The 15513-nt window shown below is 35.2% G+C and overlaps 5 protein-coding genes and 5 pseudogenes across 10 annotated transcripts, besides 2 other annotated features; 4 read left to right on the top strand and 6 right to left on the bottom strand.

The window, feature by feature from the left end:
- Positions 1-9482: part of a mobile genetic element that runs on past the window's edge.
- On the top strand, positions 21-728 carry TVAGG3_0014290 (annotated as a pseudogene). Its single transcript has one exon. A coding segment is annotated over exon 1 (708 nt).
- TVAGG3_0014280 (DNA/RNA polymerases family) lies at positions 1180-1347 on the bottom strand (the record flags this gene model as incomplete). The annotated part of the gene is made up of 1 exon (XM_051219979.1): positions 1180-1347. The coding sequence occupies one exon, from the start codon at positions 1345-1347 to the stop codon at positions 1180-1182; it is 168 nt and encodes a 55-aa protein (XP_051104965.1).
- On the bottom strand, positions 1497-2441 carry TVAGG3_0014270 (annotated as a pseudogene). The gene has a single exon. A coding segment is annotated over exon 1 (945 nt).
- Positions 2600-3306, bottom strand: TVAGG3_0014260 (annotated as a pseudogene). Its single transcript has one exon. A coding segment is annotated over exon 1 (707 nt).
- On the bottom strand, positions 3562-3932 carry TVAGG3_0014250 (annotated as a pseudogene). The gene has a single exon. A coding segment is annotated over exon 1 (371 nt).
- On the bottom strand, positions 3952-4107 carry TVAGG3_0014240 (uncharacterized protein; the record flags this gene model as incomplete). Its single annotated transcript, XM_051219978.1, has 1 exon — positions 3952-4107. The coding sequence occupies one exon, from the start codon at positions 4105-4107 to the stop codon at positions 3952-3954; it is 156 nt and encodes a 51-aa protein (XP_051104964.1).
- On the top strand, positions 4542-5499 carry TVAGG3_0014230 (annotated as a pseudogene). Its single transcript has one exon. A coding segment is annotated over exon 1 (958 nt).
- Positions 9384-9482: a terminal%2Cinverted (terminal inverted repeat of Maverick-3 transposon ID:TVAGG3_0014220).
- A 69-nt stretch (positions 9483-9551) lies between these two features.
- On the top strand, positions 9552-11009 carry TVAGG3_0014210 (protein kinase protein; the record flags this gene model as incomplete). The annotated part of the gene is made up of 1 exon (XM_001579676.2): positions 10125-10961. The coding sequence occupies one exon, from the start codon at positions 10125-10127 to the stop codon at positions 10959-10961; it is 837 nt and encodes a 278-aa protein (XP_001579726.1).
- A 135-nt stretch (positions 11010-11144) lies between these two features.
- Positions 11145-12590, bottom strand: TVAGG3_0014200 (uncharacterized protein; the record flags this gene model as incomplete). Its single annotated transcript, XM_001579677.1, has 1 exon — positions 11178-12515. The coding sequence occupies one exon, from the start codon at positions 12513-12515 to the stop codon at positions 11178-11180; it is 1338 nt and encodes a 445-aa protein (XP_001579727.1).
- A 1123-nt stretch (positions 12591-13713) lies between these two features.
- On the top strand, positions 13714-15205 carry TVAGG3_0014190 (positive regulation of cilium movement; the record flags this gene model as incomplete). Its single annotated transcript, XM_001579678.1, has 1 exon — positions 14627-14944. One exon carries the CDS (start codon positions 14627-14629, stop codon positions 14942-14944), a length of 318 nt encoding a protein of 105 aa, XP_001579728.1.
- Positions 15206-15513: the final 308 nt, after the last annotated feature.

Genomic DNA, 15513 nt, shown 5'->3' with positions numbered 1-15513 from the left:
CAAACCACTTCATTTTTTCGATGTCCGAACAAGCACCGAAGCCGAACACAATGGCAGATGTCCTTTCAATGTTGCCAGACAAGCGCCCAGTTCAAATTCAAATTTTGAATTTGAAAGCTCATCTGACAAACACCGTTAAGACTCTCCAAAGTAGTCTTATGGAAGAGATGACCAAGCTCAAAGCCGATGTCCTCATGAACCAAGCTTCCAATGAGAAATGCCTGAATGATTTGACGGAAACCTTGCGCATTTACGCGAGAGAGAACCGAGACCTTGCCAGACTCATCTACCGTTTCTTCGAAGAGATAGACGCCATCTGGAAGGTACTCGGAAAGGACAGAACCTCCAACACCGTAATTCGTGAGTACCAAATTGAAGAAGGAATTTTCGAGGAAGAAGAGAAACACGAAGAAGAAGAAACACGAAGAAGAAGAGGAAGAAGAGAAACACGAAGAAGAGGAAGTTTGGGCAACCCTTGTTGCCGATGACACTTACGAAATTTCCCAACCCTACCCATACAAATCCGCAACAAGGAGACAGGCAAGGTTCTTACCCCAGTCCTCAACAACTTGGGACACTTGAACCTTAACCTTCGGAATCGCGGTTCAATCTCCATGGGCAAGCTTGTCGCAATTCAATGGGTTCCAAATCCAGACAAGAAGACGAAGGTCAGACACATTGACGGTGACAAGCTCAACAACCGTAAGGAGAACCTCGAGTGGTTCTAAGAGTAAAAAAATTTTATTTTAGGGGGAAACCCCGAGTAAATTTAGGTGTTTAGTTCATTAAGGTTAAATTAAGGGTAATTTGGACAATTAGTTCCTGACCCCTGAATTGGACTCTTTCGTCCCAGTTGCTAGGAGGTCGTCCCAGAGGAGTTGGTAGAATTGCCAATCCAAGGACGATTTGTCCTCCCAGGCATTGAGGATGTACTGCTCGTAGAGTTTCATGACCTCTGCCTTGCACCAGACACCCTCTCCCTTGGAACGTAAGGCTTCTTCGAAGTGCTCGAATGCGATTGGCTGCGGGACCATCTGAAATGACACTTTTTGTCCGTTTGGTCAATGTTCGTGTCTCGTGCCATAGTCGACGAAAATACAAACAAACAGGTTATATATGAGTTTGAGACCAAGAATGGTGTAACTCGACCTGTCCGATTCAAATTCGAATAAAAATTTTTTACTTCATGCAATGTTTTATTTCTGTGCCGTCTTCAAGTATGCCCCAGTACTTACGCTTGGAGAGGACATGAACTTCGGTGAAAATTTTGTCCAATTTGAATTGACCCATCTTTTCACCGACCATGCCCATTTCAATGAGTTTGTTGTACCCTTCTTCGTTCGTCATGAGTGCGTCAATGTTCTCATAGTAAACCTTCACTTTGGATTTGACTTCGGAGAAGAATTTGTTGTAGTTGTCAAGGACTGCCTTTGCGAACTGAGGGTAAGACCAATGTTCGACAATAGGTTTTAATGTGGTTACTAAGCCACTTTGACCTTGAGTGAATTCGTACTTCAAAACAAAAGGAGAAAACCTTTCAACAAAGTTGTCGACCTTCTCATAATGTTTACTCTTCATCTCTTGAGGTTTCTTAATGGAATATCCCCATGTCGAATTCATAAGCAATTTGAGTGTCATTGCAAGTTTGGGGTTTGAAGCTTTCCTAATATCATACAGTTGTTGTATGACTTTTCCAACTGTATAGTTCCTTCCGGAGAACTCACCATCTTCGTTTGGAATTCCAGTGGATATATTGGACGAACCTCATGTATGCAGCGTTAAGGTCGACATAGTATATCTTTTCATCTGAGTCGAACTTGTCGCAACCAATTGGTCCAGTTTGTGGAAATTCAAGTGAGTCTCTTATCTTCTGAGAAACTTCTCCTGTTATCTCATAAACATCGTCGAAGCAACCTGTTTCATATAAAACCTTCTGACCTAACTCAGATGCTCTCCAATACAATTTGACGTCAATTGGATGTCTCAATGGAAGTTTGTTTATAGCATCTTGAAGTTCTTGCAACCTCATTGGAAGTTCTTCTGGTTCAGGTTGGTATCCGAACAATCCAACTCCTTTGGAATTGTGTACTTCTTTTGTACTAGAACTTTGTCTGGAACAACTTTTGGTCTTGCTAACATGAAAAGTTTGTTTCGTCTTTTGGTACAAAAGTTTCTGTCAGCTTGTCATCTGGAATTGGTTCCAACAAACCTTTCTCGAAAAGAATGTTTACAGCTCTGACAATGTTGCACTTGCCTTTTCCGAACAATGGGTTTGTAAGACTTTCGTTCAACATGAAGTGGTTGTGGACAATTACAATCTTCAACCATGGTAATTTGTCAACAACATAGTCGTCATGTGAAGAACCTTTCTCAGTCGGAATGTTGACTCGGATATTGACATTTGCCAACGGTGCAATTTTTGCCAATTGACCTCTGAGAATGTACCTTGTCTTCACACATGACTCAAGATACTTCATCTTCTCTTCTAACAAGACCAGAGTTCCTGAGACATGTAAGAATACAAGGTTCATTGACAATTGTTTCAATTGAATTGTAAATTCCATACCTTGTCAAGTCAATGTCAGACTTATTTATGAACGGGAAGTATCCAGCATGTTGTCTGACTGCTTGAGGGTTAGGTTGGTACCATTCGAACTTACACTTGCAATTCCTTCAATTGCATTCAAAATGTCTGAGTCGGAGTCAACCATTTGTTCTCTCTTTGTAGTCTTGAAAGCGTCAAGAAGCATTGCAGCTGTTGTGACATTGCCATGTGCATAGTAAATGTGACCGTCCAAATCTGTTATGGTAGTCTGAGATTGTATCCTTTCTTATTTCCGTCTTGTATGGCAGCAAGTACACCCATGAAGCCTTCTTTGTTCTTTCCTTCGTCAAAGTTTACTGTAAAGGTTCGACCAGATGTAATTTGACTTCTAACTTCACGGTACTTTTCATATGCATATCTTGTTCTTTCCATGGGAGCATGTGTCTTCACCTTTTCCTTTTTTCCTTCTCAAAGGATGCAATTGTTCGTCATGTTTCCAGTAGAATCTGGCAAAGCCGTCGTGTCCTTCAACTTGAGGTTCTAACATCGAAAGGCATGTCCATAAGACGTTCTTCTTCTAACCTCTCTAAGTCTGTTTGGATAATTTGCGCGTGCTGTTTCTAAGTCCATTTCGTAGTAGGAAGACCAGACAATTTGTCATAGACTTTTATGGGTCTTCCCTTCCTATATTTAAAATTCTTTCGAAACTTCCAACCATATCTTTCTAACTCTGCTTTTATTCTAGCAGATTTTCTATCCATTCTATATGGGGCATTTTTATAAAAATAAAAAAATATTTTTTCTTTACTTTACATAACCGCCTGCTGCCATAAGTCTTTGACGCCAACCCATACCAGCTAATGAAGGTTGACTTGGTTTAGTTTGGAAACTAACTTTGGTTTTGGTTTATCTTCAGTTTTTGGCTTCCTTCTTCTATCGGTTTTTCGTCACTTTTCGGTTCCTCTGACTTTACCTCACTTGCAGGAACAGTTGTGTCGTCAACATCTTCATAAATATCATATGCCATTTGTTTTTGTTTTCCTTTCAACTTTTTGTGTTTGTTGTAAAGTTTAGAATATTTCGACTCTAAGTCAATGAGATGTTCTATAATGAACTGTTGGTCAGTGAAGTAAACTTTTCCATCTGTTGTCTCGAAAGCTCCTTCAGACTTCAATATTTTATTTGTGAGAGTCTGTTTCTTTTTTGAGATACTAGCCGTTCCATTTCTATGAAAAGTGACTTTATAGTTAGGGTTTGTATTTCCAGACCTGGCACTTTCTATTATTGAATTTTTCTCTTCATCTGTAAGTTCTTTGACAGGTTTTGACAATGGTTCTGAACTTTTTGTTTGTGGTGTCAAATCTACCGTTTCAACTTCTTCGGTCATTTCATCTCAGTAAAAAATTTTAGTTTGGTTTGTTTTCAACTGGTTGTTTAGGTTTTTTAAGTCGGTCTAAAACTTCCTGAGGTATAGGAAGAACTTGACAAACACGTGGTTGTGTAACTGCTGGAAGTCGACAAATCCATCTTGAACCCATTTGTCTCAATGCTGTATTGTTCATTTCATCTCAGTAAAAAATTTACATTCCCCAGTTTGAGGCGGTTGAGGTTGGTTATTGTTTACCCACTGTTGTGCATGGTTATATCCTCTGTTAAAGAATCTTTCACCTTGGTCCATATAGTGTCCTGCTTGGTTATAGTAGTCATTTGCTTTGTTATATAGTTTCCTGCTTGTCTTCCTACATTGTCCATCCATCCTTGAACTTTTCCTCTTGTTTCAGGATTTGGAATAAGATTTGCTGCATCTCGTGCTACATCCCAACCTTTCTGTACAGTTTGTATAATAGGCTGTGCTTTCTCTTTCAGTATACCTAATGTACTCAAAATCTTCCTTCCAACTCCAAATACACCTCTGGCTATTGTTCCCACTGCGGGCAAAAATCTGGATGCAACTCCTGCTAATGCGCCAAATAAACCCATTTCTTATAGGTAAAAAATGACGAATCCAAACAAGGACCCCTATGTTTCTAAAGCGACAAAGAAAGCACTCATGTAAAAATCTTTAGTTCAACACCAAATGCTTGGTTTATGGATATCTTGGAAAACATTCCGAGGTATAGAGAAGATGGACCACCATACTGGCTAATATTTGTTGGTCAAAACACAAGATACTGTGAAGCCATACCATTACAGTCCAAAAATATTTTAGATGTGAAAACTGCTTTGACAATATTCGTTGACAAATACCATCCAACAAAACTGACATCTGACTGTGAAAGTTCTTTCAAATCAGACGATATTAAAAACTATCTGCGTTCAAAAAATGTAAACCAATATTTCATTGTCGACCAAAACCATTCTGCTCTTGGTGTCATTGACAGTTGTATAAAAATCTTAAGAGACTTAAACCAACCACAAGGTGGTGAAGCAAATGAAATGTCATATGACGACAAATATAGACACTTCTCCATGGCAAAGATGAGACAAGTTTTAAATATTTACAATAACCGTAAACAAAAAGGTTTGGGAAACCACTCCCCCGAAGAAATGAAAAACAACCCCGACTTAGAGAAAGACTATATATTTAATAGTTTAGTCAAAAGAGACAAACAAGAAAGAATGCCAGGCTTCAAACTTAAGAAAGGTGACAAAGTAAAAATAGAAATACCTAAACGCGACCCATATGAAAATACTATTGACTATGACAACAATGGGAACTCGACAGGTACTCCATTCGTGTTCGTAAAAATAGAAGAAAGTATACAAGAGAATATTATGAAGTTTTAGGCAAACATGGCAAAATGTACAGACTGCAAGCAGAAGATAAAACTACTATTGTCAGACCTCGTTTCAAACTTGTCAAAGTTCAAGGTGGTATACTTTCAAAGACAGTTCCTAACAAATATAAGACAACTCCTGACGAATATGCTAAAGAAGTTGAAAATGACGACTAAGCAATTCTATACCATGCGTAAACTGTCATGTAAGGTGGCATGTAGTCTTTACTTTGTCCCGTTGTTTGCGTATACCCTGAAACGCGATGTGTATGGTTTCCTCTCCCTGAGTGTACCCAGTAACAATTTATAGCAAACTAACGTCGTCTTTAACATCATATCCTTTACCTTTTTCATTCTGACCAATCCCAAAATTTATGCTTATGCCAACCTGCTTGAGATGTACTTAAATCTATGTAGTGACTGTGCGCAGGTAATTTTCACCTGAAATCGTTTTACTTCCACCTGTTTCCTTTGAAGAGTTTGCACAATACAAAAACCTGTCGACTATTTGAGTCCAAGTTCCAAAACCAAGTACTACTTCTGGTCTGGTAGAGTTCATTGACGTGTAAATAGAACCTATAGGATATACTGTTTGAAGTATTTCTGTCTTTAACGTTTGAAGCTCTGTTTTGTCAGCTTTTTTATCATATAAATCTTGAGCAGTGAATTTAACTTTGTTTTCATCCTCCATGACATAGACATTTCTACATCTAATGTATCTCATCTGTTATGTCTTCATCCGATGTTAAACCTTGTGGAAAGTTAGGAGGTTTCCAATTAATACATCCCCACCAGTTTCTTCAACCGTTCCTTCAATATTTTCTATACCAACAGTTGCGAAGAAATCGTGTGTATGTCCAACGTCACTTTTCCTGTTTAAGGTTTCTTGTAAGTTTGTAATATTTGCAATGGTATGTGTATGAGTCTTTTTAGAATATTCTTTGTCAGCTCTTGTCACTTCACTTGACATTTTATTGTCAACATATGTTTTATCCGCTTTGTCATCTAACATTGCTGGTAGTTCATCTACGTCATAGATGTTATGTGTATGATGTTTTTGTGGGTATGTTCTATCTGTCCATGCGAGAATATAGTCTCTTGTTGCATCTACATACTCTTTGTCAGCTTTGTTGTCAATATCTGCCTTCAAAAGAAGTTCATCTATAGGTTTCTCGTTTAAAGTTCCTTTTGTTGGATTTACACAGACAGTATGGTTCTTACTGTCTTGAAACAGAAACTCGTCTGTCAATGGGTTTATCGTCAGTTTTAAGTTTCCTTCTTTCAATGACTCAGATATCTTAGAATAGTTTGAAAAGTTTGTTTGTTCTTATTTAGAGCTTGCACAAATGAGTTGTCGGTTGTGTTGTATTTCTCTCATAGACGCTGTTTCTTTCGACATTTTTATTCTAGATAAAATATGCTTTCAATAGAAAAAGAAAATTCAAGAGTTGCTACAACTAAACCATTAGATGAACTTTTTACTAATGTCGGTCAAAAGTTTGAGACAGAGACCGTAAAGCATGAAGGCTATCGTTTTGACTACCCATTAAGATGGCTAAGAGACCCATCGTCACAAAAGCTATTGGCTTTCGTAGAATGAAGTTCATTTCAGAAGCCATACATGGTTTCCCATTTACGGTCGCTTTTGAAATTCGATACTATAACAAAGAAAAACATACGTATGAGAAATTTGAACAGGGAAAACTTTTACAAGTGAATTTGCTTGTAAACTTAGAAACAACTCTTCAAGCTTTTCAAGAAAAAATAAACGATATCTATCTCGAATATGCAAAAACAGTACAACATTGACGAAGGAGAGTACCATCTCGATATTATATATGACAGGGAAAAATGCAACTGTTAAAATCAATAGAATAGAAGACCTTGGAGAAGACGTTTATATTCTACAAAATATAACAACTTGGCATGGTATAGATTTTTGAGGATGTTAAATCAGCCTGCAGAATATCCAGTACACCCGAACTTTTATGAAGTCGAAAACCTAATGGAACATATGAAAATGTTTTCGACTCAGATGCTATTATAGTTCATGCTTCATTTTCTGGTGCACAAAACTCTTTTTTATGCTTGGCAAATGACTTTACGAAAAACCTACAAAGCTATATGAACCACCAAGTGGAAGTATTTCAGACTTTCAAGTATGGTTTACAACAGATGGAAGAAAGAGAATAGTTCCATTATACCATGCGTTTTACTTAGAACTTAGTCTCATATACAACTACTATCGAACGGTAAAAATATGATTTTAATACGGTTGAGGTGTTGGATTTGGTTGCCAACTTGACTGTGGTGCAGGTTCAGGCTGTTGTATAACAGAGCTTGTTCTTCTGGTTCAGGGTCTTTAGGTATAATACCAACGAACTGACCTACTCTTTTACCAATATTTTTGACTCCGTTCCAAATTCCTCTTCTACGGTTTTTATTCCATTCCATATACCTCTTCCAACATTTCGAAAGAAGTTTCCTATTCTTCCAAAGAACCCATTTTACTATATGTAAAATCTAATGTCCGCCTAGTCTCTTACGTTTCCTGTTGAGTTCCATAGCATTTTTAACTGGAGCTCATACATTCTATTCTCTCTGTGTAGAAAACATACTCTGGGTCAACTCCTGTGTTTGCGTCATCTGCATAGAGTTGTTTATATCCCACTTCAGGGTTGTATAAAACTCTTTCCATCTCATATTTGCATACCATGTGGCAAACCTAACGCAGCGTCATTTGACATGGCAGTTTGCATTTGTACATCTGTTGGCACTTGACCATAGTTTGCCATTGCAGTTTGTATTCTAACTTCATTTGGAATATTCTCTGGGTTTGGTTGTCCAGGTTGCTGTGCATTCGCTAAGTTCTGTGCGTCCATTTAATATTAGATAAAAATATCTCTTACGAGTACATATGCTGAACATTTGCAGACATTGGTTCATCTTCATATTCTCTATATCTTTCTGCCACGTCAAATAAGTAAATGACACAATGGAAAAAACCTAAAACAAGTAGTCCTATTTCAAACCACATTTACTTACTAGTAAAATTTCTTTGTTATGACACTTTCTCCAGTTTATAGGACCTCTCTCATATTCTATCTTATCGTATCTAAACTCATAGTCATGTATGTCCTCTAACCATCTCATGACACTTTCCAAACCACTTTTATCGGATGTAAAGTAAAAGCATGGATGGTTATGTAAAACGTCTAAAGTTTCTAAAGAGTCTCTCAAAGTCCAGTCTACTTGGTATTGAAAATCCCATGTGTTATAGAACGGCGGGTCCACTATAAAGAAAACATTTTCCTTGTCTTTATATTTTTCATACAACTCTGTCCAATGACATCTCACAAACTCTATACCCTCAATATATTTTTCTATGTTCTCTTTGAAAACATTTGTATAGTTAAGATATAAAACTTTTGACATAAGTGTTTCAATGTCATGAACTCTTATAGCACCACTATATAATAGTCTAGCAGATATACTATCCCAGTCAATATACTCTGCCTTTTTCAAAACCTCTCTGACAGTATTTTTCTTATCTAATGGTATACGTTCCATCTTACCTATAGGTATCTTTTCTTTTAACTCTTTCAATATATTGTTTGTGTCTGGAATATGTTTGAGACGGTTCATATAGTTGTCGAAGTCATTGCATATAATCTTTGAGTCAGGAAATATTGTATGGCACAAATGAGATATATAGAAACTTCCACCGAACAAGTCTACAAATGTTAGACCATTCGGTAGTTTCTTAAGTTCTCTCAATAGAATATCTTTACATCTACTCTTATTTCCAAAGAAGGGTAACGGTGGTTTTGTAAAATTCATTTTATATATATAATAAAAATGTTTTTTCCTGAAAAGTGACAGAAAAGTGACAAAACATGTACGAAGAAGTCTTGAAAATTCAAGAGGGTAGAAAAGAGGTTAGAAAAGAGGTTATATCTAACCTTCTACCCTAAACATTATTTTTGTCTGATTTTACGAAGAAGTCTTGACAAAACATGAAAACATATATAATTTGTGAAAAGCTCCTGGAAGACCCGTATATAAGAACTTCATTTATACTAAACATCTTCGGGGCTAGAGGGCACGAAGTGCCTGGAAGCCCCACTTCCCTTTTTTTTTTTTTTTTTTTTTTTTTTTTTTATCATAAATATTAATTTGTCAAAATATGCAATAATTTTTTTCAATTAGTAACGTATTATGAGAAAATTTTCTGAGGATATAAACAAATGCTTGGTGTTGTGGCGCATAATGTGCGTCATATACCAGCAATTCCTGGTCAACCGCCTCCAATTGATAAACCTCCACGTCGTCGTCATGTTGTGCAGCAAAAAGTTGTTGAACCCGAGCAAGTTCCGCAAACTACTCGAAATCAACCAAATTCCACAAATCCCCGATTCAGAAAAGCTGTACCTGTTACTGCTCGTTCTGGAAACTCCGTTCTAAGTCCAGTAGTTCCCAATGGACCCATAACTCCTCCAGAGGCTTTACAAAAGTATTCGCCACTACTCACAAACTTTGAAAGAACCGAAATTCACCAGTTCCCTGAAATATTCTATTTGGGCCAACGAAGCAAAAAATTCGAGCCGAACAAAAATGATAAGCATAATCTCGGTTTCGATGACTCAAATCACAATTATAAGTTCTTATCTGGCGATCATTTAGCATACAGATTTGAAATATTATCGTCTTTTGGAGCTGGAGCCTTTGGCCAAGTTCTACAATGCTATGATCACAAAGCTAAAAAGAAAGTTGCCGTCAAAATCATTGTAAGTACCGAACAAATGCATGAACAAGGCCAAATTGAAGCCAAAATTCTTGCCAAGCTCAACAAATCGAATTCGCCATTTATCGTAAGGGCGTATGACTTTTTCATTTTCAGATCTCACATTTGCATTACTTATGAAATTCTTGGCAAAAACTTATATGAGATTTCGCAAGCAAATAACTACAGACCTCTTCCAGTTAAATTAGTACGACAATATGCAACAGAAATGCTTCGAGGAATCGAACAATGTCATAGATTAGGCATTGTTCATTGCGATCTGAAACCAGAAAATGTTTTAGTTTGTCCAGATAACAAAGTACACTGTAAATTGATTGATTTTGGCAGTTCATGTTTTGATGGACATCAGAAATATGAATATATACAAAGTAGATTCTACAGAGCTCCAGAAGTTATGATTGGAGTGAAATACGGTCCTCCGATGGATATTTGGAGTTTTGCTTTGATTGTTGTTGAATTATTACTTGGAAAACCATTGTTTCCTGGTGAAAATGAACTTGAACAGCTTACCATGATCGCTGAAGTTCTTGGAAATCCAAACGCAGGATTAGTTCGACAAGGTAAGAGAAAGAATGAATTCTTCGACGAGCAACTACATCTTAAGCAAAGTCGTTCTGTAAGAAAGCGAATCCCTGGTTCTTTACCTCTTTCAAGAGCTCTCAAGTCAAACGACCCTGTTTACGAAGATTTTATTGCTAGATGTCTCACTTGGGATCCTATTGCACGAACAACAGCAACGCAACTTCTACAGCATCCTTGGCTTCATATGAAAGAAGTCAAGAAAGCTCCAAAACAGCAATCAATGCTCCCGGACTTACATCCTCAAGATAACTAAGCTTTTTTGTTATGTAAATCTTTTGTTATGTATGTTATTTTTCCCAAATTATTCTGTTTTTCTTTTAATATCTTCTAAATCGAAGAAAAGTCAATCATATGATATTCAGCAAGTACATGTAAATTAGTTAAATGAAAGTAATGTTTAGATTTTTGTTCAAAAAAAAAATTAAATAACAATAACCTTTTACAACAAACAAACAAAATAATAGCTGAATTATGCAATTCCAGTACGGAGAATCACAGGATGAGCTTCTTTAATTGTAGATATAATTTCATTTATAGTTTTTTCTGGTTTAGGTTTTCTAACTACTTTTGTCTGAGCTCTCCATGACATTTTAGCACTTCCTTGCAAATCAGCTGGCGGAGGGAGTCCTCCAAGAACAAGTCTACCGTACATTGGATTATAACCAAAGTTTTCAAATGTAACACCAAGAGATTTGAGTTTAGCGTCTCTTAGTTTTTTGTTACAGGCTCTTTCGCTATCGCATATTTCTAATAAATGTAAATCTCTATCGTCAGCGTGTTCCGAAACACGTGCAAGACTTGCATCCATTATAGCACTGCATTTTTTCATTACCATGTTACTAACTTCTGTCGTTCCTTTTCGAAATGTCAGACCTTTTGCTTCTACAGGTTCTTTCATGCCTGTTAACCGCATTGCATTTTGAATTAACGCATTACCAGAGTTTGATTTAAAGACAACTTCTTGGGATCTTCGATGAACTGTCTCGTAATGGTTTTCGATTGTCATTGCTCCGATCAATTCTGTAGTAGTAGTGTTGCCAGTATCAAATAAACTAAGGTTAGCTGATGGTGTAAAGGTCTTTGGAACTAATTTTTGTGCTTTTAAGGAAATTAATGCGAGAACTGATTCGTGAAATACTAATATATTAGCAGGAGGGAAGCCGAGGAGCATTTTTCTAACGCCTCGCTCTATTGTTTCAACAAACTCGTAGTTATTATCTGTTTCAGATCCTTTAAACTCAGAAACAGTAAGTTGTAATATAGTAGCGCATATGGCTGATGACCAATAGTCAATCAGACGTTGATTTGCCATGGATGATACTTCTTGTAACTGTTTGCTTAAAGAATAAAAAGCAAGTGATAATCGATCATAAAGCCTTTGATGTATTAATCTGATATCGTTCTGAAGGATGTTTTCATTGATTGTATCATATAATGAAATCCACATTACCAACTGAGCGATTTGTATTAAATTATCTGTGTACATTAAGTCTAAATATTGTGCAGTAGTTGGTTTTTGGATTGTAAGTTTCTTGCAGCATTGTTCATATACAAAATTAAATGAAAAATCTGATAAAACAAGATTAATTGGATCAGTTTCATTAGCTTTTCTCAGCAATGATAGAATTCTATGAGAAAACTCTTCAGAGAAAACAAAATTCGGTTCAGGAGAAATGTACCCACTAGAAGATTTTAGTAGGCTCGGAGAGCTTATTGACATTTTCCTGCTCATTATTGTATTCTCTGATGTAGTCCCGTTAGAAATTTTGAATGGTTGTAAGAAAATGACGTTAACAAGATTCTCCATAATTACATTTGTCAAGAACTTACAAAGCTCATGTATAGGAAAATTAAAAAATATTTTAAAAAATCATTATTCTCGGTATATAAATAATAAATTTTTCATAATTATGAATATTTTATGATTATCGAGATATCCCCTATAAGACGCTATAAATTGTATATATTCTACGGATTCGAAATTTAGGAGTATTTTGATAAAACCAAAATATTCCAATTTTTTTAAAATCAATACAATTATTTCCAAAAAAATTTCGAAATCAAAAAAAGTAAATTCAAAACTGGAGAGGAGTTCCAGGAGATCGAAGATATCGAAAAAATTTGGAATTGTTCTTAGTGGCTCAAGATGGCCAAAATAGCGATTTGATTAATATACATGAAGGAATTTAAACTTCCCGCAAATTTTTTATATCAAAATCACAAAATTTAAGATTAATAGAGTAATAACAAGGAAATAAACAAACATTTTACATGGTGATGTCATATACCAGTAGAGAAGATCCTCATTTCAGGTTTGCTATGTGAAAAATGCATATAATTCAAATTTTGAAACTAATTTACAAAATGAGCCAAAATTAGAATTGGGCCTACTATGGTTTGTCATCCAGTACTCTAAAATTTTCAAGTACTAGTTAATACCGACTTGAAATTGAAAAACAATTAAATAAAATTTTACTTTAGTAATTCGATCTGCATGTGTAGAGCACAGAAACTTCAGATGTTTCATTTTTAATATGGAAAATCTACAAATCTTCCTGAAAAAAAATTCAAAATCAATTAATTTGAATCTAAGTTTGATAATTCATATTGCATGTAATCCTGTTTACAAATTTAATAAAAATAATGCATTTTAACAATTTATCCATCAAAATCTTTTCAAAAAAATATTAGTGGTTTCAAAAAGTCTTATTTGATTGTATTAAATAATAATGAACTTAACTGATCTGAAAATAATTGAATCCAATTCAAATTTTATTAATCAAAATCATGATAATTTATCGATTAATATTCCAAATAAATTTTGTCAATATTTTCAGAATTCAATTTATTCAATTTTCTCAATTATTTTACACATTTTCCCACAATTTTAAAATCCTATCGTTTAAATTTATTCCCACCCATAATACATACAGTTCAACATTTTTCTGATTTTCTATAACAGAGTAAAAATTATTTGAAAATAATATCAATACCATTATGACAAGAATTATTGCTAAGGCTGGTAAAATATACTTCGAAAGCGTTCGGATGGGGCTTGAGAATTGTGGGATAACTTTTACGCCAAATCACATGGTTCATATTTTGCAATGGCATGATTCACTAAAAGAAAAAGATTTTTGGGAGAAACTTTATCCATGGCAAGTTACAAATAGAATTCCATCCGCATCGGTTTTAACTAGAAAAGCTTCCCTAGCAAAGATAACTCAAGAAATTCAGAAAATTTTTCCAAGCGAATTTAATTTCATCCCAAAATCATATATTATTCCAGAACAATACGATGAATTTATAGAAGTACTTAAAACCACAAAGAAAACTTGGATTGTCAAACCCGATGGCGGCTCATTAGGAAAAGGAATTATTATTATAGAACCCGGACAAAAAATTGATGTACCTCGTCAACCTGCTGTAGCACAAGAATATATTGATTCAATTACTATTGATAACAGAAAATTTGATTTTCGATTTTATGTTCTAGTAGCTTCAATTAAACCACTGCGCATTTATGTCTATAGAAATGGGTTAGGAAGATTTTGTTCCGAAGAAGTGGGAATTGATCCTATTTTTAGCAGGCTAACTAATGTAACTTTGAATAAGCAGCATAACTCGGATTTCAAAATAATATCTCGTATGATAGTTGAGATCCTCCCCGAGCTTAAGAAATTGGGCTTGTCAGAAGAAGATTTTTGGAATAAAGTAGATGATTGTGCAGCAAAAACTATATTATCTGCAATAAATCTACTAACATCATCAGAAAGTATTCATTGCCCAGCATGTGGGTATAGTCGATGCTTCCAAATTTTTGGGTTCGATATAATTTTCGATAAGCAATTGAATCCATTTGTTCTTGAAGTTAACTATCGTCCAAATCTTGATTATCATAGAGGTGTTGAACGTAGAATGAAAAGTCAAATGATTTCAGATGCAATTAAACTGGCCGTACCATTATCAGCTGTACAGTCTATTATCTCTCAAAGATTCGTCTCATGGGATCCGAATTCATGGAGAAGATTTGTTCGGAATCAATTTGAAATTATGAAGGCAATTTCTGGAGAAAGGTTTTCTGCAGAAAAGTCTACAAACTATCATAGCGTTTACATGAGCAATTACAATGACAATCCATTTTATGATCGTCTGTACTCTACAATATTAAAACTTCCTATCAGTTCTGTTCCGGGGTATGAAATCACTCACTATAAACTTGATGGTGAAGCTTAAATTATAAATTTTGTTTGTTATTTATAAAGAATATGCGATGTTATTACTCAACATGCTTTTCTTCCTATAGCCAAACTTCAACATTCATACACAAAAATATAGCATTCTTTTAAAATATCATACAGTTCAGCAATTAATTTTTATCTTCTTATTGAAGGACATAAGCTATTGTTTTTAATCAATCACCAATGATGGATATCATCAAAAACTCATTTTTGCTAATTTGTATTACAATTATCCTAGCAAATTTTATTCTCTTGATGAATTTGTAATGAATAGATGAGATAATCACTTGCAAGAGGATAGATATTTTATTTCTATTAATTTATCCAGAGGATAGGCAGGTTATTCGGTATTTAAATAAATATCGATTGCTTTTCGGATAAAAATTTCCATTTCAAGAGCTTACTAGGTAACTAATGTTTGTACAAGAAAATATAAACAAGTTGCCAATGGCAGATCGTTGATAGAAAAGAACTACTTTATTATAAATAAATTGGTCGGATTGAATAATATCAATTCGACATATACTTATGATAATTCATTCATGATTACAACTATCCAGAACA

Source organism: Trichomonas vaginalis, chromosome IV, assembly GCF_026262505.1.
Source record: "Trichomonas vaginalis G3 chromosome IV, whole genome shotgun sequence".
Taxonomy (NCBI): Eukaryota; Parabasalia; order Trichomonadida; family Trichomonadidae; genus Trichomonas; species Trichomonas vaginalis.
This window is presented reverse-complemented; position numbering and strand designations above follow the sequence as displayed.